The sequence below is a fragment of the Ovis aries genome, chromosome 6 (genome assembly GCF_016772045.2).
Source record: "Ovis aries strain OAR_USU_Benz2616 breed Rambouillet chromosome 6, ARS-UI_Ramb_v3.0, whole genome shotgun sequence".
Lineage (NCBI taxonomy): Eukaryota > Metazoa > Chordata > Mammalia > Artiodactyla > Bovidae > Ovis > Ovis aries.
Genome location: NC_056059.1, coordinates 44999205 through 45018680, shown reverse-complemented (window position 1 = coordinate 45018680; position 19476 = coordinate 44999205). Strand labels below are relative to the sequence as shown.

Genomic DNA, 19476 nt, shown 5'->3' with positions numbered 1-19476 from the left:
AGCGCAGGCCCCAGGCAAGGAGCCCTGGCTTCAGCCCTCTGCTGCAGCCCCTCCACGGCTCTCCCCTGTGAAGATGGCAGACAGCGTCTGCCTTCTGGGCTTGTGGGAAGCCACAAACCGGAGGCTTCCTGTACCTAAGATGCATCTGAGGACTCCCTGAGGCTAGCCGGACACTGCTGTGGTCACCGGGTATTTCGGTGCATGAGGCCAGAGAGGCCCCTGAGGTGGAGCTGACAGCGGGAGGGATAAGCAGATGAGCGAGTTGATTTCTGGAAGCACAGTGAAGGCACTGGGGCACTTGAAGGTGAACGCTTCAGCAATGGTGTTCAGGGAAGACCTCCTAGAGGAGGTGACATTCGATCTGTGACCTGAAAGAGACAGAAGACGTGGGTTCTGCACAGACCTGTGGGGAGAGCAAGTGCCGAGGCCCAGAGGTGGGCAGAAGCAGGGGCTGAAGGGAAGCCAACCAGGCTGGCGAACAAGAGAGGTGGTTAGAGTTGGGGTCGAGAAGCGAGTGGGGGCAGTTCATGCATCATCAGCTCTCAGAAGGGCTTTACGATTTATTCCAAATGTATTCCATTGCAGTGAAGTCACTGGAGCTACTGTGTGTAAAGAAAGCTTCTAGCATGTTGTTTGGCCCAAACTGGGTGCTCATTAACTGGGAAACATTGATGCGCACTAATGAGTGTGGGCCTGGTGATCTCCAGAGCCTGGGAGGAAGACAGTGAAAACTGCTGGATTGTGCTTTTTCATTGTTCTTTAAGTGACAAATTCTTTTGTTTAAAGTTAGAACTGGATTTGTCATATAGGTCTAAGAATTTGAACTTTGGTATACACAATAGAATTGCCTCCTTGGAGCCATTTAAAGCTCTTGTGTCTAATTTTATCAAGAGTATTTCAAAAGGTCAGGGGGCAATTGGAGAGGATGTGGAAAAAACCAATAGATAAAGACAAGATAGGCAGGAACTTGTTTTTTAAGTCACTCAGCACAACACCGGCAGCTGAATGTTTAATAAATGACTTTTGGTGCTGACCTCTCCCTAGGCATGCTATTTGCAGAAGTATGCAAGGAACAGGGTGAGGAAGGGCTCACATCTATTTCCTGTTAATTTTTTCATCTAGTCCTCCCAGTAATTCTGGAAAATAGAGAGTCATTGGATTAGAATTATAGCCATACCAGCTACAACTGGAGATTGCACTTTCAAAGCTCTTCAGAGAATGATCATTGCATTGTATCTTTGCACTGCGAGGATGGAGACCCCAGAGTTGGAGTTGTGCAGTGCACAGGCTGGGCAGCCATACTTAACTGTCCTGTCTACAAGATAGCTCTTGCCCTCACTATGGACTCACTATGGAATATGTCCCCCACCAAAATTTGTTTGTTGGAACCCAGTCCGAAATGAGATGGTATTAGGTGCTGGGGCCTTTGGGTGATTAGGTGACTTGGGTGATTCAGGGTGGCAGAGCTGATGTGAATGGAATTAGGGCCCTCATAAAAGAGACCCCAGGGAGCTCTTTTGCCCCCTCGGCCAAGTGAGGACATAGTGAGAAGACAGCTGACTATGAACCAGGAAGTGGGCCCTCATTAGACAAAAGATCTACCGGGGCTTTGATCTTGGATTTGCTAGCCTCCAACTGTGAGAAACAAATGTTTGCTGTTTATCAGCTACTCCGTCCATAGTATTCGGTTATAGCAGCCTAAATAGACTGAGACAGGAATTGGTTCTGAGAAGTGGGCTGCTGCTATAACAGTGTGGAAGCAGCTTTGGAACTGGGTGGTGGGTAGAAAGGTTGCAAGAATTTTGAGGCTCCTGCTAGAAAACGCCTATTATCCTTCACAGCATTGCTGTGAAGTAGGGGCAATTCTGGTGAGGACAGAAGAGAAGAGAGAGAAGGAGCTTTAGAGAAAGCATCAGTCTTAGTGGAGATACTTAAGTAATCCTGAACAGATTGGTAGAAATATGGACGGTAAAAGCCATCCCGATGAGGTCTTACATGCAAATGAGGAACACATTATTGGATGCTGGGAAAAGGCCATCCTTCTTGTGTGTTAGTCACCCAGTCGTGTCCAAATCTTTGTGAGCCGTGAACACCAGGCTCCTCTGTCCATAGGATTCTCTAGTCAAGAGTACCTGGAGAATAGTGGGTAGCCATTCCCTTATCCAGGGGATCTTCCTGACCCAGGGATTGAACCTGGGTCTCCTGCACTGCAGGCAGATTCTTTACCATCTGAGCCACCAGGGAAACTTGGTTGAATTGTGATTAGGTCCTGTTGCTTTATAGAAGGTAAAACTTGTAGATAATGAAGTCGGATATTTGAGAAAATGTCTAAGGAGAGTGTTGAAGAAGTAGTCTGGTTTCTCCTAACTGCTTATAAAATGTGAGAAAAGAGATGATTTGAAGCTGGAATTGTTCAGCAAAAAGGAATCGGAATTTAAAGATTTGGAAAATTCTCAGCCTGTCTATATTGCAAAAAAATGAGAATACTAAGGGTGTTGGCCAAACAACCCTTTGATAAGGAGGTTAATACTAATTAGTGTTAGTAAGAGGCTGGGCACTATTTTTCAGGACAAGAGAAGAATGACATGGAAGGTGATTCAGAGACCAGCAAGGCTATCACTCCTGCCACAAGCCTGGAGTGCATGGCTCTGGGGGACAGTTGCCTCCACTTGGATTAGAAAAGAGGGGGCCTTCCAGAACCCCAAGGCTGAAGACCCCAGCCCAGGAGAGCTACAGGGCGCTGGCAGAACCATCCTGCCAAGCCTTGGGGGTGATGTTACCAGTGGGCCTGGAAGGTAGAGCATCCATCCAAAGAGGATTAGTCCTGAGCCTTACAATTTAATGTTGTTTGCTCTGTTAGGTTTGGGGCTTACTTGAGACCTATCACCCTTTCCTCTTTCCTGTTTCCTCCTGTTGGAGTGGTAGTGTCTCTCCTGCCCATGTCCCACCATTGTATTTTGGGAGCACGTAACTTGCTAGGTCTCTCCATTTCACAGCTGGAGAGGAGTTGGCCTCAGGATGTATCTCACGTCCAATCTCACTCATGGGTGATTTAAACAAGGTGAGGTTTAGATGAAGCTTTGGACTTCAGACTCTAGAGTTGATGCTGGAATCAGTTAATTCTTTGGGAGGTGTTGGGATACAATAAATGTATTTTGCATGTGAGAAGAACATGAATTTGGGGGTGATCAAGGGTGGAATACTATAAGCTGTATCCTCCCCCCGCCACATAATTCGTATGTTGAAGCCTAGCCCCCAACATGGTGATATTTTTAGGTTTGGCCTTTGGGAGATGATTAAGTCATGAGGGTGGAGCCCTCATCCACGGGGTTAGTGCCTTTGCAAAAGGGACCCTAGAGAGCTCTCTCAGCCCTTCCACCATGTGAGGACACAGCCAAAGGACAGCCCTCTATGGAGCGGGAAACACCCAATCTGCTAGCGTTTTCATCTTGGACTTCCCAGCCTCTAGAATTATGAGAGATGTTTATAGTTATAAGCCACACAGTGTATGGCAGTCTGTTATAGCAGTTTGAGCGAACTAAGACAGTCCCCACTTTCAAAAAATCTGATGTCACCCAGGGCTCCGTGAAGGTTAGGTGACAGCTGAGGACACATGACTAGAATGAGCAGATGCAGGAGCTGAACACAGGTAACACCAGGAGAATGATAGCTGCTCCTGCCTCCGGCTACTGGGGAAAATTGTTGTTGCTCAGTTTCTGGGTCGTGTCTGACTCTTTGCGACCCCATAACTGCAGCCCACCAGGCCTCCATCCTTCACTATCTCCCAGAGTTTGCTCAAACTCGTGTCCATTGAGTCGGTGATGACTCATTGGTGAGCTGGGGAAAATGGATTCAGGCAAATGAAAATAAGACGAAGGAGAGGCTGTTGAGGGCTCTGAGGGATGAAGCCAGAGAAGAGATCAAGGAGGAAGTGAGTCATTCTGACTGGGGGGCCTTGACGGCACCAGAGTTTGAGCAGTGCTTTGGCAGAGGAGTCAGACTCTGTCGTCAGGGCACCCAAGAGCCGTTCGCCACATCGCTTTGCAGTCTTGTCCCTCGGCCACATCTCAGCTGCAGCTGCACCTCATCCATAAGCGGACGACTCACACCCGTAATTCATTCATAAGCATTTTCCATCTAAATCAGCAAACGGACATGTCTCCTCATGGCCATGCACGCGCCTCTCAGGGCACTGGTCCACTCCGAGCGTTGGCACAGGGAGGCTGGCTGTGCAGTTTTGATAGTCCCATTGGAGGAAATTAAGTGCTCTGAGCAGTTGCTTCCTAACAGCTTCCAAGGAGGGAAATCAACCCCATTGCCTGCGGTCTACAGATAACGTTGGCTCAGCAGCTCGCTTTCCTCCAGCTTGGAAGAAAATTGGGACTTTCCCAGTGGGTGTATGTGTGGGGAACCTCACGTGGAGGGGGACACTAGTGGTCACAGGCGTGACTGTAATAGCAGCTAACGTTGATCGAGTACTCTTTACGTTCTGGGGCTGTGCTAAGTATGGTAGAGAAATACCTTCTCTTACGTGGGACTAGGTTCTAAAGTCAGCATGTAAGAGGCAAAAACTTGCGTCTGGCTGAAATCCGCCTTGAAGTTCCCTTAAGCTGCCCACAGTGTTCAGGCACATGGCCACGCAAGCTCCTGAACCGCAGCCTTACTTATAAACATGAACAGTAGGATTCTGCCTAAATGCATCGTCAGTCTCTCACCTTGCCCTCAGTCTAGGACACTGAAAGTAGGGATGGGGGGAGCCACCACTTTTTAAAATTATTATTGCTCTCCCATCCGCTTTTCTTCATCTTGTTCTTCTTCCCCTTGGTTTCCCCCCTCATCTTTTCAGAAACTGGACACCTGAATTTGAATTGCCCTAAGTTAAATTCTCATTTAATACAACTTCATTCTTTGACTTCATGCGACTTCATGCTCAGTGTTGGGGAGGGGAAATTGCCCCCTCCACCCGTCTTGATGTCTTGTGGTTGGACACAAGACAGATTAGCAGGAGAAAAAGAGACATATTTGAAATTCATGCTGGTCTCTCAGACATGGGATCTAAGAAGTGACCAAAGCAGATAACTTTTATACTTTTAGACAAAGAAATAATATATTTGGGAGGAATTGACAGGAGAGAGAACCTTAGGTTTTGGGTGCCCAACTAGTGAAAAATATACACTGAGTTTTGACTTGGGGTAGTAAATAAGAGCAGTAACAGCGTTTGTTTAGATTTTGGTTTCTTGCCTGAATTCCCTATCTGACAGTAAGGGTGTCCTACCTTTAGATGCGGGGAGTACGCTTTTCATATGAGAGATTTTTTAAATTTATTTTTTAATCAGAATATAATTGCTTTGGGCTTCCCAGGTGGCTCAGTGGTAAAGAATCCACCTGCCAAGCAGGAGATATGGGTTTGATCCCGGGGTTGGGAAGATTCCCCTAGAGGAGTGCCTGGCAAACCCACTCCAGTATGCTTGCCTGGAGAATTCTGTGGGCAGAGGAGCCTGGCATGCTACAGTCCACGGGGCTGCAAAAGAGTCAGACACAACTGAGCAACTAAACAGCAATGATACAACACAACAACAACAACATAATTGCTTTACAATGTTGTATTCTTTTGTGCTATTCAACAGTATGAATCAGCTATATGTGTATCCCCTTCCTCCTGCTCCTCGCTCCCACCCCATCCCCATGCTGCTGCTCTGGGTCATCTCGGAGCACCGGGCTGCATTCCCGGTGCTGTACAGCCGCTTCCCATTTCCGGTGCTGTACAGCCACTTGCCACTTGCTGTCTCACGCATGGTGGTACGTATGACCACGCTACTCTCTCAGTTCATCCCACCCTCTCCTTCCCCCTCTGTGTCTACAAGTCCATTCCGCATGAGAGAGATCTTTTCCTGCTCTCAGGGTGACAGAAAGGAGGGTCAGAGTCCCTCTGGTTAAGGGGCAAGTGTCCCTCTTGGCCATTTCTTAAGTAACTTTAATTCAAAATAATCAATATGCCATTGAGGCATATTTGGGTGCAGCCTACTCTGGGTCCGACAGTTACAGGCACCCTGGAGAGTAAAAAGCTGTACTGTTGCTGTCGTACTCTTACAGTAAAAGATACTAAGAGAAGTTTAGGCATAAGCCTGAGGTTGCACAGCTCTCATACTTAGCCCCAGGACGATAGCCCCCAGGCAGGCAGACTCCAGAACCTGTGAGCTATTAGCTGGGAAGACAAGAGCAGTCTCCCTGGGGCTTCTGTCCCTGCTCTCGTGGCCCCTTTGGGCCCCTTCAGCCAATTGAATGTTCAGACCTAACCAGTGATCCAGCTATCACCATCTCAGGCCTCACTTCTTAAAAATAAGTGTTTCATCCAGCCCAGCCCTGAGATATAATAGCCGATATTGTATGCACATTAAACACCAAATGATTGTTAACATGTTTATTGAAGCTTAACAGGCATCCAGTATATAAAAGATGACTCTCTTCTATGGCTGTCAGACCTCAATAAACATGTTTAATAATTAATTGGCATTAAGCAAACATAATTGTGTGGTTCTAAATTAAGTGTTCGGCGAAGCGTACTGTGAATGGGAAACCACAGTGGTGTTTTATTACTTAAAGTTCAGGCTGTCAATCTGGCTTTTCACATACAAGGAAAAGCACCCTGCTTTCAAAGCCATGTGGCATGCCGGTTGCCTCATGCCAAAAAAAAAAAAAAAAAGCACGGGCCTTCCTGTTTCTAGACTTTTTGATCTGAAAGTGTTTCTTATTTGGTTAGCTGTTTGTCTTTCACTCACTTGGGGTCCTAAAAGTCCTGAGTCAAGAATTTGTGTTTTCACGTTATCAGCTTTCAGGTGAATTAACCAGTTCTGACATAAACTCCATTCTCCCTGCAGTATAGCCAATGCTTGACACTTGCTGTAGTTACAGCCTCTAAAATCACTGCAAACACTGATTTAGGGAATACGGAACCGTTGTTCCTAGAGGAAATAGCAGATTAGGTTCCTCTGAGCCTCTCATCACAACACTTTTGTCACCTGATCAATATATGTTTTACACGTTTCTGTTTAAAGTAACTTTATTTAACTTATATTGTCCATTCTTTATCATTGAAGTCACAGCCAATAGCACTGTAACTCATGCCTGGATGAAACTTATCTAACACACAGATATTCCCTGTAAGGCACATCATGACCTCTTGTGCTCAGAAACACCAAACAACACTCCAGCACAGCTCAGGGGGCCTTCTTAAACAGCAAAACAGTGAGAGAAATTACAAAAATGTGAGGGAAGAAAAGGGGCACAAATGGGACCATGAAAAGGCACACACTTGTTTATAATATGAGCTGAAACAAGAAGGCATAATGATCTTCCCTGGGAACTTTGCTGTGGGACACTTCCCATTGTTTGCAACTCTGCATTTGTCTGCCTGTATCTACCTACAAGGGCTTTCCAGGTGGCTCAGAGGTAAAGAATCTGCCTGCCAATGCAAGAGATACGGGTTCGATTCCTGGATTGGGAAGATCCCCTGGAGGAGAAAATGGCAACCCGCTCCAGTATTCTTGCCTGGAAAATCCCATGGACAGAGGAGTCTAGTGGGCTATAGCCCATGGGGTCACAAAGAGTCAGACATGACTTAGTGACTGAGCATGCAAGCATCCGCCCATGCAAAAGCAGCATGAAAGCTGATTCCAAGGCTACAAGTAAATTTGCTTTATGCAGGTATACAAGGGCAAAATCCTTGAGTTTTGAAATGAGAATTCCATCAAACATGGCCGTCTGTATACTAAGTGCTGTGTATCCTATGCTAGGCCTTTGTACAAGCCGTTCCACCTGCCTGTAACATTGCTGATCCTCATGATGCTTTTGCTCACAGTAGTCGCACAATAAATATTTGTGCAGTTCAGCTGACTAGTTTTCAAATAAGGACCCCAAATATGTCATAGCCTAAATGTCAAGAATGTGGGAGATTGCCTGTCTTAGCAGATTCTTTGCAACATGGTGTTATCATTTTTTTACACTTTGCTAAGTTTAAAAGAGACCCAGAGATTTTTCCCTCATTGTGGTAGGGCTACACAGGGCATCCATCTTCAGATGCCTAGCCCTGTGTTCCCATTAGCCTTATAGGTGAATGCATGGACATGTGTGTTTAGGCATGCCTGTACAGAATACAATATGAATTTTTTAAATTGAATTAATGATATTGGTAAGAAACTTCTTTGTCTTGTGCCTTCCCCCAGTATTTCTTGAAAAATCATTTCTTCCAACACTTTCTGCCTAAGTAGGCTTGGGGTTTTGTTTAGATCAATTCATTTTAACTCTCTTTCTCTCTCCCTCTTCTTTTTCTACCAATGGAAAATGCAGCTGTTGAGGATGACAATTGCCAAACAGAGGCTGGGAGATGAAGAAATTGGCGTGCGGCACTTTGCAGCCCATGAGCGTGAAGATTTGGTTCAGCAGCTGGAGAGAGCAAAGGAACAGGTTATCGTCAACATCTGTTAAGAGTGGGGGGTGTGAGATGGATGAAACTGGAGCCGACTAGACAGAGTGAAGTAAGCCAGAAAGAACAACACCAATACAGTATACTAACACATATATATGGAATTTAGAAAGATGGCAAAGACGACCCTGTATGCAAGACAGGAAAAAAGACACAGCTGTGTATAGCGGACTTTTGGACTCAGAGGGAGAGGGAGAGGGTGGGATGATTTGGGAGAATGGCATTCTAACATGTATGCTATCATGTAAGAATTGAATCGCCAGTCTATGTCTGACGCAGGATACAGCATGCTTGGGGCTGGTGCATGGGGATGACCCCCAGAGATGCTATGGGGAGGGAGGTGGGAGGGGGGGTGCATGTTTGGGAACACATGTAAGAATTAAAGATTTTAAAATTACAAAAAATAAAAAACTGAAAAAAAAAAGAGTGGGGGGTGTGTTCGCATAGCTGGGCACGACACAGAGAAGAGTAGACTGTGCCCTGTTTCTCCGAGAATGTGGGGTGTCTGGGATGTGGTCAGAGGAGGATGAAGGATATAGTTGGAATGCATTTACTCCCTCCATTCTCTGCTAAGTTCTTAAGCAGTCTCTTCTGTTTTAGGCCTCGAGCAGATCTGCTGTCTTACTTTGGGTGTCATTGTTCTGAACATAGCAAGAAACATCCCCCATACCCAGGACAGACAGGGAGCGAACAAACATGACAAACTGGCCTTAATTTGCAAGTTTCAGCTGAAATACTGAGGGATGCTTTTTAGTCTAAATCTCAACGGGTACCGAGCCCTAGTTAGGGAGCAGCTTAGAGAGCCTCGACTTTGTTTTTCTTCTCTGATTAAGTGATTTTGAAGAACAGAACAAGATTTCTGGGTCTAGAGTGGTTTAAAAAAGTATGTAGTTGTAAGACACTGGCTGTTGTTACCAGTGTCTGGATTTGCCCTCTCCGAGCCTCTGGCTTTAGGGCAGGCTGCAGTTAGTAAGCAAGTTCTGTGTTTCCAAGCTGCCACGTCTGTCTCCTCTTGGATATAGTAAGTGACTGGCTAGAAGTCATCTCCTTGTTTTTAGCTTTCATCATAGGCCAATGTGTGGCACTTATGGTTTTATAGAAGGTGGCTGGCATTAATAAGCTCTCTAAAAGTCAGTCAGCAAAATAGAAGATTCCCTCTCTAACCCTAAAGCCAGTGTCTGCAGAACTTCTTAAGTAAGGGCGCTTCCTTTGGTTTCAGATTGAGTCTCTGGAGCATGACCTACAGGCTTCTGTGGATGAGCTTCAGGATGTTAAAGAAGAGCGGTCTTCGTACCAGGACAAAGTCGAGAGGCTCAACCAGGAGCTGAACCACATCTTGAGTGGCCATGAGAACCGTATCATTGATGTGGACGCCTTGTGTATGGAGAACAGGCAAGTGCCCAGGCCCTGGCCTGTGGTCATAGGGTGCTGGCCCTCCACTTGCCTGCAGGCTGGGAATTATTTGCAGCCCTATTTACATTTGATAAAATTGCCTTACAATGAAAGGAAAGTCCCAACTCTAAAGCAATGATATTAATGTCGCCCATTAGTTGTAACAGTAAGAAAAGAACAACCAAATGCTTTCAAGCTACATACGTGCAGTCTTTCCCTGCCTTCTCCGGTTGGGTGAGAAGGGTAGGGAACAGTGAAAGCTGCTTGTTATTGCTATCAAGAAGACAGAAAAGAACAAGAAAATAAATTGAGGAATTCCCTTAGCTGTTCCTTTTCCTGGAGGCAAATTTCCGTGTCTGTATGTGACTAACTTAACAGCGTGTCTGGTGTCGCCTCTTCCTGCTTTGCTTCCCAGTGGAATCATCTTAATGAGAATTATTTGAAAACTGTGTTGATACCCCTTAGGGGATCTCTGCTGAGGGCTGTTCTGAAGTGAGGTTTAGGTGACTTGGGAATATTTGACCTTCATCACATCCATTTAAGAAGAGGTCACCAAGATGCTCTTTACCTCTTTGGGTGGTGGGAAGGCACTATATGTAAAAGGTGGTTGCTCAGGGGTGTGGTTTTCCTTTCTTCCACCTTATGTTTGAGTGTATGATTTTTATTTTGCTCGCAAACTCTTTCTAGTTGTATGTATTCTTTTCCAGGTACCTTCAAGAGAGATTAAAGCAACTTCACGAAGAGGTCAACCTCTTGAAATCTAACATTGCCAAATACAAGGTAGAAAATTATGACAGTGACGGTGATGATTCACCACTGCACATCTCAATGCCATTCTATTTTAATTCTCTTTTCTGTGCCAAAGATATTCTAGTGCCTGCCTGCCCTCCAGGTAGTTCAATAAGAATGCTTAAACTGGGGAACCAGTGAGAATTGAGCCCCCAAACAGCAAACACAACAAAAACAGGTTTTGCAAGAGCTCCTTCTGTTACCTGGACAGGGCACACTGAGACCACCAGAATCTGGATGCGACCACTTTACAGCCTCGGTCTATATTAAATTGAATTTCCTCTCCAGCTTTTCTGTACGGTGCTTTGATATCAGATGCTCTTTGTCTCCTAATCATCCATAAGAAAATGATTTCTGAGCGATGAAGAAACAAAGATTGGGAAATCACAATCTACACGATAATGTTCACGTCATACTGAAAGGACAGGATGTTTAAATTCTCCCCACTGTTATTTAGTCTAATTCCAGCGCCATTAGTTAGATAATATCTGTTTCTGCAGATGTTAGTTGTAAGTGTTATAATTAGCAAAATCTCCTGGGTTTCTCTGCTTTGAAAGTAAATTGACTTCTCTTCCTGAGGGTGAAGTTTTATAGCCATCTAGATGCTGGGGAGAGCCGGCTCATTTTCCTGACTTTTGACGTTTGCTTTTTTCTCGGAAGTCTCTATGCTGTCCTTCCTTTTCCATTCTGTGGGGGCCAGGCTTGAGTTTATATCCATCTATATATACACATAGCTCTTAACATTGTATAATTAATACATAATTTAAAAAATGTGTGTATGCATTCACTTCACAACATTTATTCAGTTCTTCCACGAAAGTTAAACCCAGCCTCTATCTCATGTCTGTTTGGAAGGGGTTTCCATAACTAGTGACTTCACACATTAGACTAAGTTCTTGTTTCAGATTTGATTTAATTTAACGCATATGCATTGAGTATCTTCTATATATAGGAGGATGTAATTGCTGTAATTATGCTGGGCACCAACTGAAAAAAAAAAACTCTTTACCGGGTCCGTAAAAATCAGAACTCTTTGGCAAGGACTCTGAATTTTGAAAGTCAGGCCAGCATTTAGAGTTTGCAAAGAGTTCTTGTGTGCTGGAGGGGAGGATGTAGCTACCAGCATTAGGTATTTTTCCTTTACTGACTTTTCTGACAGAGGTTTTTGTTTTCTCCCAATGCTGCTTAGAATGCTCTTGAGAGACGGAAAAACTCAAAAGGCCAGAACAAATCCAGCAGCAGTGCTCTGACTGGAGTCCTGTCTGCAAAGCAAGGTAGGGGTCATTTTCTGGGAGGAACCATGTATGATCACAGAATGCTGGTGCTGTGGGTCCACATCTCAGTTTGTGAATTAGGAACCAAAGTGATCCTTAGAGCGTGCATGCGTGCATACTAAGTTACTTCAGTCGTGTCCGACTCAGTGTGACCCCATGGACTATAGACCACCAGGCTCTTTCTGCCCCTGTTGATTCTCCAGGTAAGAATACTGGCTTGGGTTGCCATGCCCCCCTTCAGGGGATCCCCCCGACCCGTAGCTCAAACCTGTGTCTCTTACATCTCCTGTATTGGCAGGTGGATTCTTTATCACCAGCACCACTTGGGAAGCCCAATCCTTAGAGTGGTCACCCCCAAACCTCCCTCTGCATCATCATTGCGTGGAGGGCTTATTAAAACACAGATTACAGGGCCTCGCCTGAGAGTTTCCAATTTAGTGGGCCTAGGGTAAGCCCAGAAGGTGTGCATTTCTAAAAAGTTCCCAGCTGATGCAATGCTGGTTTGGGTACCCTGCTTGGAGAGCTGCTGCATTAAAGGTTTCTCCAATAACGAACCCCATTTGCATCTATTCATCTAACTGTACTCTCCTTTCTGGATTGTTTTCCCTTCTGTAATCACCAGGTCAGCATCCCCAAGCGTCTGTTCCATCCTCATTGTATTTCTCCTTTCTGTGGCCTCTGAGATCAGACTAGAAATGTCTCCTGGCTACTGAAATCATTTTATCATGGCACGCATGCCTTTTTTCAAAGAAGTTTTTATTGATTGCAATCTTGTTCCTCCTTCTTGTCGATTCTGATGAAAAATAATGATCTTCCATGAACAGTCAGGGGAATAAATAGCAGAGCGCTTGCTTCTGACACTTAATATTTGGGGATTCAGTTTTAAATGTGAGCCTCAAGTGGACCATGCTGGGCTGGCCTGTTCTGGGCTGTTGGCAATGCAGACCAGCAAGGATCACGTGGTAGTCCTCATAAGAGCTATGGTGAATTAAAAAAAAAAAAAAATGTGCTGAATCCAGCCTGCCTAAGCAACTTCTTTTTTTCCCCCTCAACTAGAAAAGGACACCCTAGAATTATTTTTTAAAAAGAAAACTAGAGTACTCTATAGAAATGTGGAGTAGCCCATCTAAGTACAGCTGTGTATACCCTTGATAGCCAAATATCTCTGAATGTTGAGACCCAGTCCTGTCACTGTTATGGGGAATGCCAGCCAAGCTCAAGCACACCAGCAGAGCAGTCAGCCAGCCAAACCTTTCTAGAGAACCATTTGGCGGTCTGTTACAAAAAGCCTTAAACCAATCCCCTTTGAGCTAATAAGAAATGATTACAGACATATGCAAGCACTTAGCTTCAAGAAAGTTCTTCTTCATTAATTATTAAAAAAAAATTGAAAACAACATAAATGTCCAACACAATTAAATAAATTTCCAATCCCTGATAGCTCAGTTGGTAAAGAATCTGCCTGCAATGCAGGAGACCCCAGTTCAATTCCCAGGGGAAGATCTGCTGGAGAAGGCATAGGCTACCCACTCCAGTATTCTTGGGCTTCCTGGTGGCTCAGCTGGTAAAGAATCCGCCTGCAATCCGAGAGACCTGGGTTTGATCCCTGGGTTGGGAAAATCCCCTGGAGAAGGGAAAGGCTACCAACTCCAGTATTCTTGCCTGGAGAATTCCATGGACAGAGGAGCCTGGCAGGCTACAGTCCATGGGGTCACAAAGAGCTGAACACATCTAAGCACGCATATGCACGCAGCCCAGTTCTCAGCGTAATGCTGCCTATAATAGGCAGATACTCAAGAAAGAGTGAAGAAGGGTGGCTGAATGAATAGACCTCAGAGAAGGTAACCTTCAGCTAATGGCTTTAATCCATCAGCACCTTGCTTTTTTGTCTATGAAATGGGAATAAATAACATTTTCCAGATTCTTTTTAAAATTTGAAGTCTCAAATGAATTAGTATGATCATTTTGAAGTATAAAATACTAGACAAATGCAAAAAATTATTACCTTTAAAAAAATGTTGCAAAAGTCCACAAGGACTCCTCCTTTCTGTTTAATTCTCACCCTGACTTTTATTTCATTTTACTTTTGACACTTGAAGTGGATTCTTCAATTACAACACAGTAGCACATACAAGTCAGGAACTGATCCCAGCTTCGTTGTCCAGGAAGAAGTAACACTGGTTTGCATTTGATCATTCCAGAAGGGTTTAAGACTGAGTTGTAATTTTATATCCCTCCTAGTTCAGGATCTGTTATCTGAGGATCACGGGTGCAGTCTCCCAGCTACTCCACAGTCCATTTCTGATCTGAAATCTCTGGCAACAGCCCTATTGGAGACGATCCACGAGAAAAACATGGTCATCCAGCACCAGAGGCAGACCAACAAGTAGGTGGCCAGACCCTGGGGTGCAGGGTGGGCGGGAGATCGGTGGGACGATGGCTGTCCCCTGGGGTGCAGGGTGGGTGGGAGATCGGTGGGACGATGGCTGTCCCCTGGGGTGCAGGGTGGGCGGGAGATCGGTGGGACGATGGCTGTCCCCTGGGGTGCAGGGTGGGCGGGAGATCGGTGGGACGATGGCTGTCCCCTGGGGTGCAGGGTGGGCGGGAGATCGGTGGGATGATGGCTGTCAGCAGGCAACCAGGTGGCAACCGGGTGGGCTGCAAGCCTTAAGGGAAGGAGAGGAGAACCATCGAATCTAGAGGGAAGCTTACCTAGATCAACAACGAGAGAATACCGGCTATTCCTCACTGAATGCTTAGTCTGAGCCACTCACCAAGCCATGCATGTTGCCCGGCTGATTTTGATGGTATCCATGCCTGGGGAACTTAACCTACTGTCCTCAAGTCTTCTCTAGGGGACTCACCTCCTCATGCCGTTTTAACCTCATGGCACGGCATTCTGGAGCTCTTAGAGTAGAAACACCGAAGCATCAACTTACAAGCCTATGGGGCCTGGAATGGAGTCTCATGCCATTTTTCCAGACCAGCAAAAACAAAAAGATGGTGAAAAGGAACAATAGCTGAAAGAGCATGTCTTTTTCTGTTACTATAAACATGTTAACTACATTGGACAAAATCAAGCAAGTTAAAGTGGCATGTAGAGATGACAGAAGCAAAATTGGAAGTGTTCAGAGAACGGTGAATAAACCATAAATCAATGCAACAAATGTTGCAAATAGAGCTAGCTTCAAGGACCAGCGACTCATGCAGTCACACACAGCCGGGTGTTCAGAAGGTCCCTGCACTTGGTCTGATGATCATTTTTTAACGAGAGTGCCCCGAAGTTTCATTTTGCACTGGGCCCTGCAAACTACGTAGCTGGTCCTGCTTTTATGACCTACACGTGGAAGCAAAATATAAGTGTGCCGTGTAGGAGCAGCTTCCCAAAGACTGGGCTTCCAGCAAGAACAGGGAGCAGTCAGGGAACTGGGGGCCTGGTAAGGTGGGGGTCTGCAAGGGGAGAGGCAACCGTGAAATGATGGAGAGTATTGTAAAAACCAAATAGCAAAAAGAGAGGCTGGGAGTGAAGGGAAGATAGCGCAGGAGATTAAGATATATATAAAAGAAGGCGGAGAGCAGTGGAGGGAGTCTGGGCAATCTCAGAGGGATGACAAGGGTGATTTATTGACAGAAGAAGTTTTTAAAAATTCTTGTAAAAGAAATATTAACCAAGGACTGAGACAGCCAGATGCTAAAATGGAGATGTTCCTCAGGGGAGGACGAAGAAATGGGGATCTCCTCAAATAGGTACAAGGCCTGTTTTATTTCTGCAGCTGGTAGTGGTCCCAGGAGCCTTCTCTGTCCTTGCCAGCTCCCTATAAGGCATCCACAGGGGCTCTTACAAACCTCCTCGGGTCTTCTCAACCCTCACTTGTTCTCAGCAGGTAACCTCAGCTTCTCTTTTACTGAGAAAACAAAGCCTGCCTATCAAGAGCCCGGAGGCTCACTGCTCCCCAGTGTCTTCCACCCGCTCCCTCTGGTCTCTGGGAAGCACACTGACCCACTGACCTATTGGTCCTCCCCCTGCTCCCTCCTCTAGGGCCTGGCTCTCCTGTGAGCTCCTCTTTCAACCTTGTCGATTTCTGCCCCTCCTGCTGCTTCTGCATTTTCACCCAGAAACCTTTCAGATCTTCTTAAACATCTGCCCCCAAAGGGTTCCCATGAATTCCATTCACCTCCAATCTTTGTGAACAAGAGGCCACCTTTACTTCTTCATCAACCACCTCCCAAATGTGTGTGCTGCGGGTGAGGGGCACCTATGGTAGAATTACTTGAAGGGGGTGATTGTTTAGAAATGCAGATTTGGGGGGATTCTGGAAGGAATGTCGGGATTCTGAATTTTAGCAGGTGTCCAGTGATGCCTGGAAAATCCCATGGATGGAGGAGCCTGGTGGGCTGCAGTCCATGGGGTTGCGAAGAGTCAGATATGACTGAGTGACTTCACTTTCACTTTTCACTTTCATGCATTGGAGAAGGAAATGGCAACCCACTCCAGTGTTCTTGCCTGGAGAATCCCAGGGATGGGGGAGCCTGGTGGGCTGCCGTCTATGGGGTCGCCCAGAGTCGGACACGACTGAAGTGACTTAGCAGCAGCAGCAGCAGTGATGCCAGGGACAGGCTTGAATACCTCCCAAGACCTCTTCTGAATTTTCCATAGCAATCTTCCTGTGAGGGTCACCAGTACCCCCAGACTTCACTTTCTGAGTCTGCTTCTTCTATAATTTCTCTCCATCCCAATTCGCATCCTGAAAACCATCTTCTTGGATCCCTTCTGCTCTCTCTGCTGCCTCGTTCCCTCTCCCTTCTCCTCTTCCTCCTTCCACCCCAGGCTTCTTCCTCCTCTTCCTCTCTTCTCTGACCTTCCATCTTCTTACCCCCACTCAGGGGACCTGTCTTTGCTTCCTGTTCTTTACAGACTCTTCCTAGAACTCTTGTCACCTTGCGGTCCAGAGCAATGCCCACATTTCCAGCTGCTCAGTTGGCAGTTTCTCCTGAATTTCAGCTCCTCAAATTCAATGAGTCTAGAGTCTGGAGCACCCATTCCTTAGTATGTTTTAATATACTTTAAAATGCTTGTGCCCTTTGACCCAAAGGGTCAGTTTCTAGAAATTTATCTGAAAGAAACAAATCAGAACAATACTCTTGAGATTTATCCATGAGGTGGTTCACTGTAGATTCATTTGTAATAGTGAAAATGAGTGGAAACAACCAGAATATTTTTAAATTGGAGAATGGTAGCGTGTGTACGTGCTAAGTCGCTTCAGTCGTGTCCAACTCTTTGTGACCCTGTGGACCTTAGCCCGCCAGGCTCCTCTGTCCGTGGAATTTTACAGGCAAGGATACTGGAGCGGACTGCCATGCCCTCCTCCAGGGGATCTTCCAGACCCAAGGATCGAAGCTACATTTCCTGTGGCTCCTGCATTGCAGGTGAATTCTTTACTGCTGGGCCGCCTGGGAAGCCCTGGAGAGCGGTTACGATTATAGTAAATCCATAAGGCAGAATATTACGCAGCCCCTTAAAGTGTGACCTGAAGAATATTTAACGTGTTCTGCCCACCATCCTAATGCCTAGGTCTGACGAACTCCCACATCACTCGGGTTGCGGCTGTCCTAAGGCCAGAGTGTTGGTCCGTTTTGGTCACTGCTCTCTCCAGTGCGTTGGACAGTGCTAGGCCCGCAATGGGTGCTTATAATTATTTGATAATGAGTGGATGATTGACTGGTCTAACCCTTTATTCCTCTTCCCTTAATACTCATGTGCAAATGGGCATTAAGTTTTATGATTTTCATGCATGCATTCATTTACTCAATGTATATTTCCTGAATGCTTGCCAGGGCCCTTCTGTGTTCATCTCCTACCTGCTCCCTCTGCTTGCTCCCCAGCAGACCATTCATTATCTTGTCCTTAGGAAGAGCCTCCCATGAATCCTCTATCCTCAGACCCCCGCCCGCCTCCTCTGCTGTTTACCTGGGCACACTACCCGCCGACCTCACAATGCAAGCCTTCACCGAAAAGCCCAGCTGAGTACCACCACCTCCTAAACTCAATGTTCCCAAGCTGCTGGCTGACACTCCCATCTCGTGTGGTGGACTGATTTCCTAATGCATGCCCACCATACCCCACTGCAACCACACACATCTCCAGGTTTCATGGACCCTTGCTTTCTATTCAGAAAGATAGACGTTTTCATTTTGCAGGCTTTGTTTCTTTAACGCACCTCTTTGTTTTTAACTGTTATTTAATCATTTTGAACCATCTGATTCACATTTTAAAAGGTTAAACAACAATGTCTCTCAGCCACCCAATCCACCTTCCTAGAAGAAACCACCATTCCTCATTTTTTATGTATCCTCTCCAAGGATACATATATAAGCAAATGTATAATGCATTTATATAAACATACATAAATACTCACATATATTATATACATATAGATTTTCTTTTTTCTTTCTCTCTTTTTATCTTTTCACAAATGGTAGCTGCTGCTGCTGCTGCTGCTAAGTCACTTCAGTCGTGTCCGACTCTGTGCAACCCCATAGACGGCAGCCCACCAGGCTCCTCTGTCCCTGGGATTCTCCAGGCAAGAATCCTGGAGCGGGTTGTTAGCATTCATCAAAAAAGTTTTTTTCACTGTCTTCCACCTTGCTTTTTTCTCATTACAATAGATCTTGAAGATTGCCTCATATCAGTACATAAAGTACCTAATGTGCCATTTTTAATACTTTGAGGGTCTTAAGTTTCATACTTTCAATAAATGTTTTATTTGGGGGTATGCAAAAAAACAAATTATATAACAGATGGAGGGGGGGCTAAGAATAAAATGTGAGTTTGGTCTGCTTGCTCTTACCCTCCTTGATTTAGCCTTTTGTAACTAAAATTTTAAAATAGCTTTGTTGAGGTGGAGCATTAGCAGTAGGAATGAATGCAGGTGTCTGTTCTGTAAGAGCGTGCGCCCCCTACTGGTCTTCCGCTGCCTGGCACTTACCCCATCTACCCCTTGCCCATCCCCCTTCCTCCTCTCCCTTAAGGGTGCTGCTGCTGCTGCTAAGCCACTTCAGTCGTGTCCGACTCTGGGCGACCCCATAGACGGCAGCCCACCAGGTTCCCCCGTCCCTGGGATTCTCCAGGCAAGAACACTGGAGTGGGCTGCCATTTCCTCTCCAATGCAGGAAAGTGAAAAGTGAAAGTGAAGTCGCTCAGTCATGCCTGACTCTTCGCGACCCCATGGACTGCAGCCCACCAGGCTCCTCCATCCATGGGATTTTCCAGGCATGAGTTCTGGAGTGGGGTGCCATTGCCTTCTCCACCCTTAACGCTAAGAAGGCCCAATGGGAGCCATCTTGGCAAACTGATGAATAAACCTAGGACTTTATAATTTGAGAGAATATTCAATTAATAAGCATTTTGCTTGAGGTACTTGTTGCAAGTTTGCAGTTGTCCAGCTATTATTAAAGAAGAGATGGGGTTCGTGTGTCTTATAAACAGGTTAATGATGAAGAGGCAAATATTAAGAGCATGTCTCATGGAACACCACCCTC

General features: G+C 45.8%; 1 protein-coding gene across 2 annotated transcripts in view; it reads left to right on the top strand.

Moving 5' to 3' along the window:
- The window catches only part of CCDC149 (coiled-coil domain containing 149), a 115555-nt gene that overhangs the window by 74053 nt on the left and 22026 nt on the right, over positions 1 to 19476 (top strand). For both annotated transcript variants that reach the window (XM_015096417.4, XM_015096416.4), the window contains exons 5-9: positions 8347 to 8463; positions 9702 to 9874; positions 10582 to 10654; positions 11853 to 11937; positions 14179 to 14323. In XM_015096417.4, the coding sequence (XP_014951903.2) occupies positions 8347 to 8463; positions 9702 to 9874; positions 10582 to 10654; positions 11853 to 11937; positions 14179 to 14323 (593 nt within the window). The remainder of the gene's footprint in view (positions 1 to 8346; positions 8464 to 9701; positions 9875 to 10581; positions 10655 to 11852; positions 11938 to 14178; positions 14324 to 19476) is intronic.